Source organism: Cinclus cinclus, chromosome 9 (genome assembly GCF_963662255.1).
Source record: "Cinclus cinclus chromosome 9, bCinCin1.1, whole genome shotgun sequence".
Taxonomy (NCBI): Eukaryota; Metazoa; Chordata; class Aves; order Passeriformes; family Cinclidae; genus Cinclus; species Cinclus cinclus.
Genome location: NC_085054.1, coordinates 27,297,233 through 27,314,443, shown reverse-complemented (window position 1 = coordinate 27,314,443; position 17,211 = coordinate 27,297,233). Strand labels below are relative to the sequence as shown.

Sequence of the window (17,211 nt, the reverse complement as noted above, 5' to 3'; positions counted from 1 at the left end):
AATGAAAATATTTTAGTTTCATTTCATTTATGGTGTTCACACAACGCACCATAATAGAAAGAGGAATATTTCCTTTAATTTGAATGTCATCTGAATGACTCAACCACACTGTCACCCACTTAAGCAAAAGAAAGCATAATAAATAAATAAATAAATAGACAAGAATATGCAACACTTTACATCCTCAAGGAATCACGGCGTTCCCTAAATCTACCGAGGTCCTGATCGGTGTCGTGGGCTCGCTGTACTCAGCCACTTTCGGGTGATTGTGCCATGTTAATGACAAATCCAGTGGTGTTCCACTCTCCACAATGGAGTATTTTTTTTTTGTGTGTTTTTTAATTTTTTTCTCCACCTTTTAAATATAGGAATTCTCTCTTAAATTAGAAAGTAGGCAAAAAGTATTTTTTTTTTTAATTTTCATTTTTAAGTCTTCTATTAGAAAAAATAGAGATTTATTAAACAAAAAATAATAAGGTAGAAAGAAGGGTTGGGCCTCCATCAAAAAAGTAGATTATGCTTTAATGCAAAGAGAAAGAAATGGCTCTATGGGCAAAATTCAAGTATGAGTGACCAGTTTTTTAATCGTAAAGTCGGTGCAACATTTCTTAAAATGTTACAACACTGCATGACCTGTAATGCTCACAATATTTACATTAACTGCTTACATGAAACCATAAAACCTCTAAAAGAGAGAGAAAAAAAAATTGGTATGGACTGAAACAAACTACTCCTAGCACCCACATCAATGCCATTATTAACCGAGGAGATCAAGTGCACAAGAATACTTTACATAATCTTAGGGATGTAAAGTAAAACAGCGGGGAGGGAGCACAGACCTAAGGGCCGAAGGAGACACGAACTCAGCTCTGGGACACGAAGCAGAAGGAGGAGGCAAAGGAAATCCCGAGGGACGGGGGCTCCAGCGCTCGGCCACGCGCACGGACCGGGACGGGGAAGAGCCGAGGGTCACCAGGACACGGCCACGCGCGACGGAAAAATGGGAACACCCGGGAACGGCTCCGCGTGGAGGACGGAGGAGACAAATGAACCTGCCCGAGGAAGGGGCTCCGTGCGGGCACAGCCAGGGACCCCGCCCGGACAGGAGCCCACGGGAGCCCCGAGGTAGCTGCGAGCCCGGGCACCGAGCCCCGCTGGCCACCGCCGGCCTGGGGCGCGCACGAGCGGGGCTCGGGCAAGAGGAGAAGGAGCCACGATCCTTGGGATCCTCGGGATCCTCGGGATCCTCCGCTGCCCGGGGTGCTGATCACTGCCAGTCCTGAGCCAGAGAGCGACAGGCGGGACTCGGGGAAAAGGAAATCTGAGGTAAGCGGTGGTGCCGGACCCAGGGGTGGAGGTGAAGCTCCACCTGGGACCGGGAATGGTGAGCTGGAGTTATTTTGGGAAGCCTGGCAGACAGAGGATGCCACGGCTTCCCTCACCATCACCACCGGCCGTGTGAAAAAGAAAAATGAAATCAAATGGAAAGAATGTTGTGCTACACTTCCGTTCGTTAATTTTATAATGGCTCATAGCTTTAGACTTTTAAATCTGTAGTGTATTAATTTTTTTTTCTACATATGTTTCACATTTCTCACTTAATATAACATAAATAATTTGGTTAATAGATTTAACCTGCGCATTTCAGCCACATTAATATATATAAGAATCTGTTAATGGTATAAATAATTCTTTTTAAATAAAATAAATCTGATATGTTACATAATACTGATAAAAATTACTGTTGCTAATAGTTTTGTAAGCCACCCTTAACTTTCTTTTTTGCTGTTTTATACTGCGAGATGGATCCTGGGATTGCTTTTCCCGGCCGCTGCGGAGCGTTGCCCTTGCATCCTACTGCCAAACCAAAGGTAATCAATAGCAATCAGTCCTGATCACTCCTGAGACAGGGCCTCTGCCCCCTTCCGAGGAAACACCGTGTTAATGACGTTAGATAATTGAAGCTAATTAATCTAGGGGTGGTTGGAGGGGCTCAACGTTACGGGGGTATCGACTCTTTAGTTCCTCAGGTGGCTATGAAACTTCTCCTACAGAAATGGTTGACTAAAATAGTCCCTCTACTCTTTTTTTTAAATTTTTTGTCCTTTTAAATCAAATCTACAGCGTTCTACGTTCAAAGCTAAGTAAATAAAAACGCAACCGAGGGGTTGCAGCCTTTGAATTGTTAATTAGAGCTGTGATCCCACATCCCGTTGGGAATCTGCGAGGCTGCGCTCTCCTAAAGGCCTGAACTGGAGTACAGCACTTCCAGGCAAGGTTCATTCCAAACAGACATAGCAATGAACACTCAGTGGCGTGAAGTGGATGTCATAATTAAGGTATTACATAATCATGCCTTCTCTCTGCTGTTAAATACAAAAACAGCATCTTTTACATTATCATATAAAAGCATTTAGGCTGTATTTTTATTTATCACTTTACACTGGTAGTCTCTTGTATGTGTACTCAATAGAAACCAAAGAATTTTGTACACTATTTTTTGTACAATAAAAGATAAAGTGTGCATTAGGTACGCTTGTACATGACAATATTGTACAATATTTACAGTTCAGATATCACCATGAAATTCTGTATTATCTATATACACAATGAAAATTTCTCAGAAACATTTGGACTATTTCTTATAATCACAATTTTTAGTATTATAGAAAAAAAAAAATTCAGTAATCATCTGACATTGTTACTGTAACCTTTCAAGATTTCTGATTGGCTTATCCAGCAACCTCTATCCCTCCTAATCATCCAAAATGTGGTACCACTGCTCCTCGTGGTGCCCTGCGAGCTGTCTCCACAGAAATACTGACAGACCCACGTCTGCATCAACACCCACAGATAGACTCATGTGCACTTCACTGTGATAAGGACTGGACCAGTAACAAAGACATTCAATGTTATCTAGAGATCTTCCTCCTCTTGAGTTTTGGAGGCTTCACTTGTCTGTCTCCCTGCGGGATTTGGTGGACCTAAAAATAAGTATATTGACAAGTTAGCAAAGGACAGTGGTCAGAGGATCAAGGAGCTGCAGGGGGGCTCGAGGGGATGTCAGGAACCAGCTCTTAGCATTTCACAGCTACCCAGAATAAAGGGACTTCAACAGCTTTGAGAAACTGGGAGGAAAACGTTGATTCCACAACCTGTGCATCCCAAACCTTCCCAGCTGCAGTGGCTGGGAAACAACCACATCATCAGAGACTGAGAACCTCCAGTCAGGGTCTGAGACCCCATAATCAGGGACTGGAACCCCCCCTAATCAGGGACTGGAACCCCCCTAATCAGGGACTGATCCCAAAGTGCAATAATGGCAAATTGAGTGACAAACTTTCATACGCTCTAGTGACCAGAGTGACAAAACGTGGGAAGAGGATGGTAAGGAAATGCTGCTAACAGGGAAAATTGGAGAAGTCCAGCTCAGGGCTGTTATTGAGGAATGAGAGATGTTCAGGAAACTCTTTGTGTTTAAAAGGAAACATTCAGTTCTGAACTTTGGATGGATTTGAGAGCCACAGTTTGGCATTGCTCAGGGGAGCAGCAGGAGAGAGAGGAGGAGGAGGAGGAGGAAGGCTGAGCTGGTGTGGAATTCCACCACCATCTGTCGGCAGAGCTGCAGCTCCCAGCACAGGAACCAATCCCTCAGCAGCTCCCTGGGCTCCTTCCCGAGCTCTCCAGCCCTGACATTCCCTGCCCTGCCCCCTCTGGCTCCTGCCAGAATTCCCTCTTGGAGCTCATGGCCCTGCTGCACGTTTCCCACTTCCCACCGGCTGGGGCTGAGCAGCAGGAGCTGCAAAAGCTGCAAGTCACCAAAAAGAGCTGCTGATCGCCTGGGAGTGCTTCTAGGAATGATAATCCTTATGGAAATCAGCCCTGATCCCAAACTGCGTGCCCACAGAATGAAAGGATCAATGGAGGCACGGCAGCTCCATCAGTTCGGGTGACACAAGAACCAGAGCAGCAAACCCAACCACAGCACTTCCCCCGAGCCATTTCTGCTGCTCCCAATGCCCAGAGCAGGCAGCTTTTGACATTCCTGGATTTATGGGTGGGAAAAGGTGGCAGCAGGAAGGGCCAGCCCAAACACCCATCCCAAATTTATTTGTTACAAACCAACAATCACCCCCTGCTTTCCTCCTCCTTCCAAAGGAGGGAAACACGGCAACGTTGTTTTAAACCAAAACTCAAATCTCAGGTTGTAAAATTCAGTTGTGACAAAAGATTTGGTTGGGTTGTTACTTAAAAGCTACTGAATAACTTTTAAAATATTTCTTGTTGGGTCTGAAATCAGTTCTAATCCCTCCAGTTCTTCAAATATACAAATAAATATATTTCCATTTTTATACTCCAGAAGCTCCCCAAAGTGTTACTGTAACTTCCAAACCTGCACTTCTTCAGTCCTGAGCACTGAATATCAGCAAAAACCTGTTTTTTCTCAGTGTTCAAACATTTTATAATTAATAATTTGAATAATTAATGACCAAATAGAAAATGTGGGAGGTTAAATGTGCTGTGATAGATTTGTTTTTTATTTTTAGGTGGGCTGCAATGAAACTACAGCCAAGTTCTAGAAATAAAAATGAGGATATTTTATAAACCAAACTTGTTATTGGAAAGATGCTGGAGCTACAATAACAGTGTAATTAGTGTGGAAAAACCACTCTTGGGTGTGATATTAGAAATATTCTTTTTTTTTTTTTAAACTTACCTTTCATGACAGTATCTTTCATTTCTCATGGGCAAAACTGTATTTTCCAAGAGCTTTGCACTCAAAAGAAAGATGCTTTCAAATGTGGTTTCAGTACCTTGCTACTCCAGCTGAGAAACAAATGAGCCTGATTTTGTGTCATTAGCCAGAGGAACCCCATGGAACACGGGCAGGACTGGAACTCAGCCAAGTGTTATCAGGCCGGACATGTTACATCTCTTTTGTCAAAAGTAATGAAATTTTCAATGCACCTAAAAATCCTACAACTTTTCCCAGTTTTCAGAACCATCAGACATTTACAAACTGTTTTTAATGCAGGGGAAGTACTGAAAATTCCTCATTATTCAGAAAATAAAACCAGAATTTGTTAGAAAGCCACCCAAACCAAGCCTCCCTCCAATGGACATGCATGCAGAGAAATGGAAAAGGAGAATATTCCCAAGGAAAAGCAACTTACATTCCCAGACATTTTGTCTAGTTCACTCATGGCCTCGTGTATAGCAGCTTCTAAATGGTTATTTAGCTTTCCACTTCTAGGGAGAAAAGATGAAAGCCATCAGTAATTCTTAAGGACAGAAAGAAAACCTGAAAAAAGTGAATAACAATCAAATAAATTCATTGGGAATGTTCTGACCCAGGCTGGGAGCACAAGGAGGAAGATCAAACCTGTAACAGTATTATTGAAAGTAAAGGTTTGTGTTGGGATCACAGAAGAAAAGTGAAATATCCTTCTAACTTTCAATAAACTGTATTAATTATCTGAAACAGTCCCAGTTTTACCCTGGGATGGCAGCACCCCACAGGCTGAGGGACAGGTGGGGTGAAGGTTTCCTGCTCCCAAGCCCAGATTATCCCAGGTCATGGGGCAGCTCCAAGCACATTTCATTCCACAGTGACCATTCTGTGGAGTTGATTTGTTCCTTCAGGACTTGTCCCACTTGGACATGGTGACAGGGCCTGCTTTAGAGATGAGGAAACGGGAGGAGGAGGAGCACCATGTGTGTCATGAGGGAAGGTGACAGTACACACAGGTAAGGAAGCACCTTGTCCCCTGCTGGGACACCAGGCCTGTCCCTCAGAGACGCTCCCTGTAAAAACCTTTCCTTTTCATCACAGAATCCTGGAATGGGTTGGGTTGGAAGGGACCTTGGGCAGGGACACCTCCCACTGTCCCAGGCTGCTCCAAGCCCCAGTGTCCAACCTGGCCTGGGACACTGCCAGGAATCCAGGGGCCTCACCACCTCCCAGGGAAGGATTCCTGCCCAATACCCTGCAAGTTGGGGAGGCAGTGGAAGCTTCACCAGTTCTTCTCTTCCTGGACTTCCACCCAACCCTGCCCATGGCTCGTGTCCAACAGGAGGGACAGAGGAGATGTGACTTCAACTTGAACAGTGGCACATTCCTGACTGAAGAGAAATAGCCAGAGGAGCAGGAAACCCCAGGAGAAGGAGCCACTGGGATTAGGGGATGACCCCTGGAAGATGTTCTGTGTGCAGCAGGACTGGGAATGCTCCTGGGATAATAACCAGGGAACCTGGGAAGAGCACAGCTGGATAGGTGAGGGACAGGGAAGGGAAGTTCAGGGAAGGGAAGTTCAGGGAAGGGAAGGGAAGTTCAGGGAAGGGAAGTTCAGGAAAGGGAAGGGAAGTTCAGGGAAGTTCAGGGAAGTTCAGGGAAGGGAAGTTCAGGGAAGGGAAGGGAAGTTCAGGGAAGTTAAGGGAAGGGAAAGGAAGGGAAGGGAAAATTTTTTTTATGCAGCAGTTTATGTCATCTTTAAGCACTCTGAATCTGCTCCTGCTGTCCTTGAGTCACTGATTTCACTTCAGGGACATGAATAAATTAACTGGGAAATCACCAAAAGCCCTTCTGTGTTCCCTTAAAATCCAGGAAGGTGTTTTGAGGATGATGTCGGAAAAAACAGCCACCACCACTGCCTCACTGATATAAAAGTTCCTTCTCTTGGGCCCCGTGGGACACAGAAATAAAAGCAAAGCACACCCCTTAAAAGGAGGGGAAGAGAGGGAATTATTTAATCCCTTCCAGCCTGTGGTCATTCAGAGCTGAGTTTAAATTCTCACAGATTTAAGAATACATTTTCGCTATGGCAGTAAACAAGCACCATCATAGCACAAACCCACTCACAGCACAATTCCTACTCTGCCATCCTTTTAAAGATGTCCAGAGGGGTTTCCCCCCACCCCAAAATTCAGTAATTTTCTTCTTTTTGCCCATCCTGATGCTTCATGTCCCAAAATTTGCTGTTTGAGAGTTTTTGTATGCTGGTATTTGTCACTGAAAGGTGAGAGCTGGATAAACCCGAGCAGCTGACACAGGTGTGGCCCAGAGCTCACCCACAAATCCTGCAACAGTGGGAATACAGGGAACTTCTCAGAATAAACCTGTGCTCAGCTGCCGTGGGGAGAGGGGAAGAGATCAGGTCTGGTTACAGGATAGTTTTGACGGAATTACTTTTTCTTGCTGTATCTTAGAAATCCCTCCAGAAGCTTCCACAATATTTACAGAGGAGATGCACTCAAAACGCACCAGATTCCAGAACCAACATGAGGAATTCCAAGGAATGAACCCCCGGGGTTTGGCTGAGCTGCCCCAAAACGGCAGCAGAGGAAGGGAATGGTTGGAATTTTGCGGGGAAGCAGGATGGACTCACTTCCTGTTCCTTTTCCTGGCGCGGCTGAACGCCTCCAGCCCCTCCGTTAGTGTCTTCAGCTTCTCCGGCTCCACCTGGGGAAGGGATGGACACCAAACCTCGTTACCCACGCTGGCAAATCCCAACTTTCCTGCACTGGCAATCCCCCTGCAGCAGGGCAGCAAGAACACCTGGAGCTCCCCAGCCCTCCCACATTTAGCCCTCCTTGGAATTTCTCACCAGCGGCAACAGAAACGCAAATCCGGGACATTTATGGCAGCAGAACTGAGGAAAAGAATCTTTCAAAGAGCTTTCCTGGTGGTGCTGGTGGAGTCTTCCACTCTGCACTCACTTTCCCACATGGATTTCACAGCTGGAATGCACACCTGGAATCCTGAGTGCCTGGTACTGATGGTCCCATTTTGGCACCAAAGTGTTCCCATCCCTGCGAGTTCCTGGGTGAGGAATTCCAGGTCTCTGCTCAACTCATGGCACGGCCAAATTCATTCCCATTCCAGAAGGAAATCCTTATTTGCCTTCTGAATCCAGGAATCTTCACCAGAGCTTTATCCAGCTTAATTATTTGTCAAATCAAATCAATTATTTTCATTATTTTTTATTTTTCTTCAGCGATCAGAGATGAATTTGGGCACGTGCTCAAGAGAACTGGGAATTTAAATCTTGAATATTTTAAATTTAAGCAATTTCAACCGCTGTGTGGGCAACAGTAAGTCCCAGTGTAAACAGTGAAAGCAGAAAATTAATGATAACATCTCCATAATTTCATCATTTGCATCTCAAAACATGAAGCCTCTTCACTCTACTATTTTGATCTGGCTCAGTCATTCCTGCTGGTAAAAACAACAAAATCAGCTATTTAGAACACATCTACCTGAAGAAAAGAAATGGTTCAGTTCCTGTTCCTTTGCTACATCTAACTTGACATTTTACATAAATAGAAATTTATTGAGTATGTGCCTCCACACAACCTGGAAATGAAGTGGGAATGCAAATTCCCTCCAAATTCAGCGTTCCAATTCCCAAATAATTCATTTTCAACACAGATCTGACATGTGGACATGACAAGGCAGAGGTAATGAGTGAGCAGTTGCCAAAACCTCTCAATATAAGGCCCAAAATCACACATTTAGATCAAATTTCAATGCCTTGAAGTCACACCTGTGCTAAAGAAATTGGGAATGTGCTGCTCCAGGCACTTCCAGGAATCATTAATGGTGAAGTCTGCACTTGGGGAGCTGAGATTTCAATTTTCATGAATTAAATTTGATTATGCCACAAATGGTAGCATTTTGCCCTTAAAACCTGCTCGCTTTTAATGCAAATCCTTCCAACAACCCCTCCCCTCACTGGATTTTGGAAGAATCCAAATTCAGAAGAAACTGAGAACCTGGGGAGCTTTTCTAAGGACAAACATGAGAAAAAAGGAATTATCCCTATCCATGGCAGAAATGTGTATCCAAGGAACAAACTGCCAAGAGCTGTCAGGAGAGAAATTGCCAAGTTCAATGTAAATAATGTTATCAAGAATTACTATCATGTTTGGGAAACAAAGGACCTCTCAAAGTAACAAAAAAAAAAAAATCTTCATTATTGGCATTTTGTGATGGTTATACATAAAAATTAAACCAGTTGCGGGTTTTTTTTTTTTTTGGGAAGAAGTATCAAATTGCTATAAAACAGGGTATGGAAAGCAACTCCAACAGAAATAACAATTAATAATCATCAATATCAACACCAAATCACAGATGGGAGGGATCCTCCCTGTTTCACCTGCAGAAGCAGAAAAGCCCAGTTTAACCAGCCCAGTTTAACCAGTTAAAATTCACCAAGAAAAGCTCCCACAAAACCTTTGATTGCTCTGGTCCTGTTTAGGTGATGAATAATAATCAGGATGGGTAATAATCAAATTAATTGCTTAATGAGATGCAACTCCTCTTGTTTGGGATTAGACTCAGGCTTGCTCCTTTTCTTCCCAGACATTTCTGCTGCTCTTCCTTGGGCTCCTCTGATTTCCAGTAGCCAAAAACCAAGGAAAGGAAGTGCGCTATTCCTCCTTCTCCTGCCTGGATCCTCCAAACGGATCCACTGTTCCATTCAATACCTGAATATTAGGTATTCCATTAGGAACTCCTGAATATTAGGTATTCCATTAAATACCTAAAGTCTTTTACATGGAAACAAAAATTGAGTAATAAATAAAAAGAGCAGAGAACGTACAAATCCCATCAGCAAATTAAAGTAACACAGGAGGGTCACGCGTGGTTACACAAAGACTTCACAAGAAGTTTTCAGGAAGCTCCAGAGAAAAAAGGAATTTTCCCAAGTGCTGCAGGTCACTCCCAGCACGGACTGCTGCAGAACTCCCGAAAAACATTAGATTTTCAAGGTTATTTCTCTGTGCTTTTTAAGGATGTTTCTTTGTGGTTTTCCAGGTGATTTCTTCCGGTTTGGTGTGGGCTTTTTCCCTGTGTATCCCACCTTCCACCCTCATCTCCTGCCCTTTGGAATGGCTGTTCACTCTGCACTTCCTGATGAAGGAATTGAACACACCTCTTTCATTTTTAAATTTAAAATGATTCATTAAAGGTGGTCTGATGCCAGAGGTGATCCATGATGTGGGAATTCCTCATGGAGAGCTTGGGCTGGTCTCCACCTTGCTGTGAGCATTCCAAGGATCTGCTTCCCTGGATTTTCTGCTTCAGTATCCAATAAAACAGATTTAAGACCCCACAATTCCCATACAATGCATGGAAACCCCACCACAGTAAAGGAGGTTTGCACAAAACCAACAGCACATTCTGGTGTCCACAGGGTAGGGAGGAAACATGGAATTGCTCAGGAATGCAGGCAAGAAAATTCCCCTCTTTACAGAAGTTCTAAAAACTAAACCCCTCAATTCTATTAAACATTCACAGAGATTTGGACACACAGATTCTGAAGTTAATAAAAAAAAAATTCCATAATTCCATAAAGGAATGTTGTTCCTCTGTTCCTGACCCACACAGACAGGGATACTCAACATGGAAATTTTTTAGATTTGTTTCATCCCAAAAGCTTGTGATCTTCTCCTGTGTCTCCACTTCCTGACTTGTAACTGAGGGATCTGAGCTTCCTAAGGGATGAGCTCTGAAACTCTCCCGCTTTGGGCTGGGCTGGGTTAAACCACAGAAAGCTCTGGAATATTCAGCACTCTCACCTGCCAAGGGAGACCAAAGTTCTGCTCTGGGGGTGAAACCACAGCGGCTCAACAGCATCCAGGGTTTCCAGCTCCAGTGGGGAGGGGCTGGGCTGGAATTCCCAGAGCAGCTGGGGCTGCCCCTGGATCCCTGGGAATGTCCAAGGCCAGGCTGGAGCAGCCTGGGACAGTGGGAGGTGTCCCTGCCCATGGCAGGGCTGGGGTGGGATGGGATGGGATGGGATGGGATGAGCTTCTTGTCCCTTCTCTCCTCTGGGTATCTGCTCTTGGCTGAATTTTGGGGAAAGGAACACTTTGGTCCAACCTACTCTCCTCAGTTTTAAGTGATTTGATTTCTTTGTGTCTCTGTCGAACTCCTATTTCCTTAAATGTCCCCTTTCTGCTCACCCATTTTTAACATTTTTAACATTTATAGGTGGAAGACATGCAGCATTTTATAAGAACTACAAAGATAAAATATCACACAAGCAGTGGAGACCAGATTTGGGAATATTTTCCATAATAAAATAACCAGTAACTCCCTGATAACTGCATTTCCTGCACATTCCCCACCAAGCACATAATTTGTTGACACAAAAAAGAATTTTAGTATGAAAGTGCAAACTGGAACACTTTCCTTATTACTAAATGATGATCAAAACCTCCTTTAGAGCTGGAAATGCGGGTGCATTTCCTGTCAGAAGTGTGTGTCAATCAGCAAGATTTCACTCATTAAAGATTCCTCAATCTGATTAGGCCACTTCTCCTTTTTTGCAGTTTCAGGTATTTCCGTATCAGATGCTTTGGACACAGCCAGGGATTTGTCTGAACACACCACGTAAGTGAGAACCACTTCTTGTTAACACCAAAAAATCATTTAGCAAAGCCCAAATCTAACCTGCCTCACAGCCCTGGCAGGAAATTAAGGGGAAATTCAGCTCTACAAGATACAGCTATGAAAAAAGCCTTAACAGACTAGACAAAATAAGGATTTTGACTTGTGCGCTGCTGGGGGGGAAAGAGAGATGTGCATAGAGATATAAATATACCTTCCCCTCCTCAGCGTTCTGTTGGCATGAATTGTGAACCTCTTCTTCTCTGCCGAGTTTGCCAGGCCAGGAAGTGAGTCCTTTGATCTGGCCCCAGACCAAGTCGCCCACGTTAAACGTCCTCGGCCTGTAGTGGATGAGCTCGTGGGACGAGGGCGACTCGGGGTTCCGCAGATCCTCCTCGCTGCTGATGCTCTTAGCATCCGAGGGGCTGGGCACGCACCCGTTAATGCTTTTGGCATTAAAATCTCCATTGTAATGGATGTAGTCTTTCACTAAGGAACTCTCCAAGCTATTGGAGGAACTGGGAGATTGCTCTTCCAGGATCAGGTCTTGTTTGGAAGTGTTGAGCAACTCCCCGAAGGCCCTGTTGGGCTGCGGGCGGTTCCCGTTGATGTGTGCACATCGTTCCACAGTGTTCTCCAGTCTTTCCTTGAAACTCATCATAGTTCTTTTGTAATTGTTATACCTGAAATTCTCCTCCAGCATTTTCTCGCTCTGACAGTTCCGCTGTGCCAGCAGGGCCTGGTGCTGCTCCCCCTGCAGCAGCGGCAGCGTGGAGATGTTGTTGGGCCTCTCGTGGCACGGGCTGCTGTGGAGATGGGCGGAGTGCTCCAAGAACTCCTCGCATTTCCACCTGTTGATCTCCCCCACGGGGCTCTGCTCCCCTTCCCACTGCTTTTTGGGCGTGTTACAAGTGGCTGATTTGTAATACTCGTAGCCGTCCCCCTCGCCGGAACTCTTGCCGTGCTCCGAGTTCTTCGGGACCCGCGCGCCGCGGGCTCCGCGGCCTCGCCCGTCGTGCTCGGCGCCGCGGCCGTGGATGACGGCGCTGACGGCGCTCGACAGGTTCAGGGGGTCCCCGATGGAGGCTGTGAAGGCACTCATGGCACTCAGGGCGGGGATGGGGCTCGGCTGAGTGGAGCTGGAGCCGGCCGTGGTGATCACCACCGGCACGCCCTTGCTGGCGGCGTCCACCACCGCCTTGTAGATGGCGTCCACCGAGGCGTCGCCCGCGGCCGCGCTGGGGTTGTCCTTGGCCTGCTGGCCCAGGGATGGGTCAGGTCTCTGCTGCAGGTCACAGGGGGGCTCCTGGAAGGGAGGAAGGAGAGTGCTGGAGCTCTCGGGAACCGGCGCCATTCCCATCTGGGTGATCACTCTTTTGTTGAGGACGGCGGCGTCTTCCTGCATCCTCACCTGGGGAAAGGAGAGGAGAACATGGGAACGGCTGTTCTAACTCAGGCTGGATTTCAGCAGATAAACTCTGTCGTTATTCATTTCTTTTTGTTATACACCACGTACACATTTTCACGCCGAACAAGGTAGAGAGAGAACGAAAAGGCTGATTTAGAGGAAAAGAAAGCCACTGTCTCAGACTTTGTGTCAGCAGGCTCCTGTTTTCTCTGAAGTCCTAAACAACTTCACCAAAGGCAGTATTTCTGATATGGAGACACCAGATGGTTTGGGTGGCAAGGGACCTCAAAGCCCACCCAGTGCCACCCCCTGCCACGGCATGGACACTTTCCACTGTCCTGGGTTGCTCCAAGCCCTGTCCAGCCTGGCTTTGGACACTTCCAGGGATCCAGGGGCAGCCACAGCTCCTCTGGGCACCCTGTGCCAGGGCCTGCCCACCTTCAGAGGGGACGATTCCTTCCCAGTATCCCACCTAAATGTCCCCTGTAGCAGTATGAACCCATCCCTCACCCATCCCTCCTTGTCCTGTCTCCCCAGTCCCTCTCCAGCCTCCCTGTAGCCCCTCCAGACGCTGGAAGCTGCCACAAGGGAGCCTTCTCTTCTCCAGCTGAGATCTAACCCAGCCTCCTCCTGGAGCACAGGATCCCATCCAGGTGGGGCCTGTGCATCTCCAGAGGAGGAGAGACCTCAACCCCACAGCCTCTGAGTTCTGCTCCCAGCTACTCCCTTTCTTCCCTTCCCAGACCCCAACACTGCTCCTGTCCTTGTGAGCTCCTCAGTGATTCCTGAACGCCATCACTGTGCTTTTGGAATTGGTCCATTCCCATTTTCCCCTTTGCTGTGTGTCTTTCCCATGGGATCTCACGGCCTCTTGATATCCCACATTCCTGTGCTCTAAGCCAGGCCCTGCCACAGCAAACTGGCACCTCCAGATTCAACCACCTGAGCTTTTCCTGTTCCTTGTCACATCTGCAGGCAGGGAACACAATGTCAACAAGAGCACTCCAACAAAAACAGTGGAAACCACAGGGAAAATATTCCAAAAGTCCTTTAACTGCTTACTGGGACTATTTATGTAACTGGGAATGTGACACAAAGAAACACTGGGCTAAAGCCACCAAAATTCCTACAATAGGGGGAACAGGCAGAGAACTGAGATTTTCCAGGGAAACTTCTCCGCAGCTCCTTTTTCCTCCTGGAAGGGTGACAGCACTTCCTGGGCCCCTCTGCACCCCCCCACCTGCACTTCTGCAGCAATTCTGAGGAACAACAAATCCCCACCTGCACCCTGGGTTTGTCGTCTGTTTTTGCTCTGCTGATACCCAACCTGCATCTGGAATATTTGTGTAAGTCCCATTTTTGCCCAGTTTGTCATTGTTTATTCACTCCAATCCCTGTTTTTCCAGGCTGCACAATCCCCATCACAGCTCTTCCATCCCATTTCAGTGGGAATACGAGGACTGGTGCACACAGTCACTTGTAACAACTTAATAAGTTTCTAGTTTCTGCAAAGGGCTATCAGTATTTATTTCTCACTGCTGAATTATCAGAACGGGCTAAACAGGAATTTAAGATCATTTCTGTACAATGGAAAAGAGTTTTGTTAAAATTCTATAGTGATAGTGAGCATATAGAGGAACTTTGTCTCAATACGTGCAGCGTAACTCTTTCCAAAGCAACTAAACCCAATTCCTAAGGAGAACGGGATAAAATTTCAATAACAGATCTTCCTGATTTTCAAAGTCCATCAGCTTCTGAAAGAATATATTGTCTACAGCATATGTATAATTATATAGATGATACTGTCCTAATCAGCAAAGAAACCCAAACTCTGGAGGATGGACTTTTACTTCCTGAGAGCTGCACGCTTGCTTGAATACTGATTTAATTTTGTTTTCTACCTGGAAATTTTGGAACAGACACGCCATGGGGTTTGGGTTGTTGCCTGGGCCAGGAATTTGGGGCTGGCCTTGAAAGCCCTGCACGTTCTGGTAGCCCTGGAGAAGGTGCTGCTGCTGCTGCTGCTGCTGCTGCTGCTGCTGCTGATTTGAAGGAAACATCTGATTGTTGCTGAGGAGTGACTGGAGATGGCTGAGCTGATGGTTGTTCAGAGCAGTGTTCAGAGATGACATTTCCCCTGCAAGGCAAGCACAGGCAAACACCACTCAGCAATTCCCTGCACTCCAATTCCAGTGGCTGCCACGGAAACCTCTGGAAAACGACCCTGCTCCCCTCCATCCTCTGGGAATGGGGCTCTCCTGCTCTTTTATTTCTCCATGGTTGGGTTTTTTGTGTCACCTCTCCTGACAGGATTCCTGGAACAGCCAGGGATGGCAGGAGGAGCTTCTGTGGAATTCCAGGCCTTGGAATCTCACTTAAAACAGTGCTGGGGTGGTGAGGGGGATGAGGAGGGGAGGAAGAGAGAAAGGGACAATCACTGAAACCCCAAACAAAATGAGCTTTTCACCAACTGTGAAAGAGGAAAGGCTCTTTGGCTCAGCCATGTCACACAATACTCTAAACAACTCTTTTTTTACATTCTAGAGCAAAAGTTGAATTAATGTTTTCTATTACATGAAAATTTCACTTTACATGAACATTTGAGCTCTAAAAAAAAAAAATGCACTGTCAAACCTAACTATGAAATAATAAGGCTTAAAATACACCCATTTTCTAGTTTGCTTCTCTTTTAAAATCAACATCTTGTATTTTACTTAAACTTTCCATTTGAGAAGTCACTGTATTTTGTATGAAAAATGCCAAGGAGGTTGAGTTCACTGTAGCCATTTAGGTCGGGGTGAGGTATTATTTAATTAGTATTTAATTCCCACCAGGCATAGATTACAAACAGAGGAGTACCTACACTATTATATGTTTTTGGTTAAAATAACCGAAAAATCATCACCCAGGAGGGAAAGACTTTGTGTTTAAGGGTATTTTCATCCCTTGTTTTGGTTGTCTGTCACCTCCAGCACAGCTACTCCCACTAACCCTGTGCTGCCACAGGCACTCACAGCTGACCCGGGGATGCTCCTGAGCTGCTACTCCTTCAACAACGAAATAAACCCAATTGCTCAGGCAATTTTCAGGTGGATTTAGTAGGTCTAGGTGTCAGAATTAAGAATGCCCAAGATCAATATTAAACACTGAGGAACGAAAGCAGAACGCGATTCAAATTTCTTACAAGAACAATCACGTCTTCTCAACGAACGAGCTGGAACAGCAGGAAGGGAAAAAAACCAGAATGTGAAATTGTCCCTCCCTGAGCTTGCCCAGGTTTGACTTCCCCCAGGAAGCTGCACTCACCAAGCAGTCCCGTGCCCAGGAGAGGGTTCAGGAGCTGCGGCACCACGGAGCTGTTGCTGAGCTTGGCGGGTCCCGGCGCGCTCGCGGCGGCGCCGGAGATGTTCAGGAGCGTTTCTGCCATGGACACCGACACCGAGAGCGCGGCCACTGCCGACGACGTGGTGGTGGTGGTGGTGGTGGCCTGCGAGGAGGTGGCGATGGCCACCTCGGGGTGGCTGCCCGAGCTCAGCACGCCCCCCACCAGCTGCGGGTTCAGGGCCATGAGCGCCGAGGCCCCGGAGGCGGCGGGCAGGAGCAGGGGGTTGGAAGAGGGGTCGGCGCCTGGAAAGCCGGGAATGGGGTTGGACAGGAGGTTCTCCACCCTGCCGCCGTCGGGCAGGGGCTCGGGGGGGTTCTGCTGCTGCAGCAGGTCGGAGATGGTGACGTTGAAGGATGGCACGGGGAGCATGGCAGCTGCCTGGGCCTGGTTCTGGAGCAGGGCTGCCAGCAGCTGGAAGTGCACGGGCTGCAGAACCTGCCCGTCCACGTCGCCGGAGAGGAACGCTAGAGCAGCATTGACATTGGGGTTCAGAAAACCTAAAGGGTTGAGGTTCACCTCAGACTTGCCTTCTCCCGCGGAAGGCTGGAGGATGTTTAAGAGATTCTGGTTGAGGAGATGTTGCTGATTCACGGGCAGAGAGAGAGGCAGGGAACCGAGGAGGTTTTGATTCAGAGGATGTGGCAGATTGTTGTTTGAAGAGCTGTTCTGCGGGAAGTGGAGCGAGTGTTCGTGGCCAGCGAAGGGGAACTCGCCCCCCACGGGCAGCTGGCCCTGCTGCAGAGGGGTCCCAGCCGCAGTGGTGACGATGACACCGTCCTGGAGCACAGACGTGGTCTTGGTGATGGCAGCTTGGCTGGTGCCAGCGATGGCTATCGATGACGACGGGCCCAAACCCCCTGGAATGGGAAAAGCAGGAATGTGAACGGGGTGCTGCCTGCTGGGACACACGTCCAGGACACAGAACCAGGGGAAAAGGGGCTGGGGAATCCATGCTGGAGTGCCTGAAAATGGAACGGATGTGCCACGAGATGCTCCGGGCACTCTGCGCCGCATCCCATCGGA

General features: G+C 46.9%; 1 protein-coding gene across 4 annotated transcripts in view; it reads right to left on the bottom strand.

Annotated features, from left to right (window-relative positions):
* Nucleotides 1-1,504: 1,504 nt before the first annotated feature.
* The window catches only part of MBD5 (methyl-CpG binding domain protein 5), a 107,860-nt gene continuing 92,153 nt past the window's right edge, over nucleotides 1,505-17,211 (bottom strand). For all 4 annotated transcript variants that reach the window (XM_062498038.1, XM_062498037.1, XM_062498039.1 and 1 more), the window contains 6 exons: nucleotides 16,110-17,045; nucleotides 14,705-14,940; nucleotides 11,610-12,806; nucleotides 7,386-7,459; nucleotides 5,175-5,250; nucleotides 1,505-2,984 (listed from right to left, as the gene is read on the bottom strand). In XM_062498038.1, coding sequence (XP_062354022.1) covers nucleotides 2,913-2,984; nucleotides 5,175-5,250; nucleotides 7,386-7,459; nucleotides 11,610-12,806; nucleotides 14,705-14,940; nucleotides 16,110-17,045 — 2,591 coding nt within the window. In that variant the 3' untranslated portion in view covers nucleotides 1,505-2,912. The remainder of the gene's footprint in view (nucleotides 2,985-5,174; nucleotides 5,251-7,385; nucleotides 7,460-11,609; nucleotides 12,807-14,704; nucleotides 14,941-16,109; nucleotides 17,046-17,211) is intronic.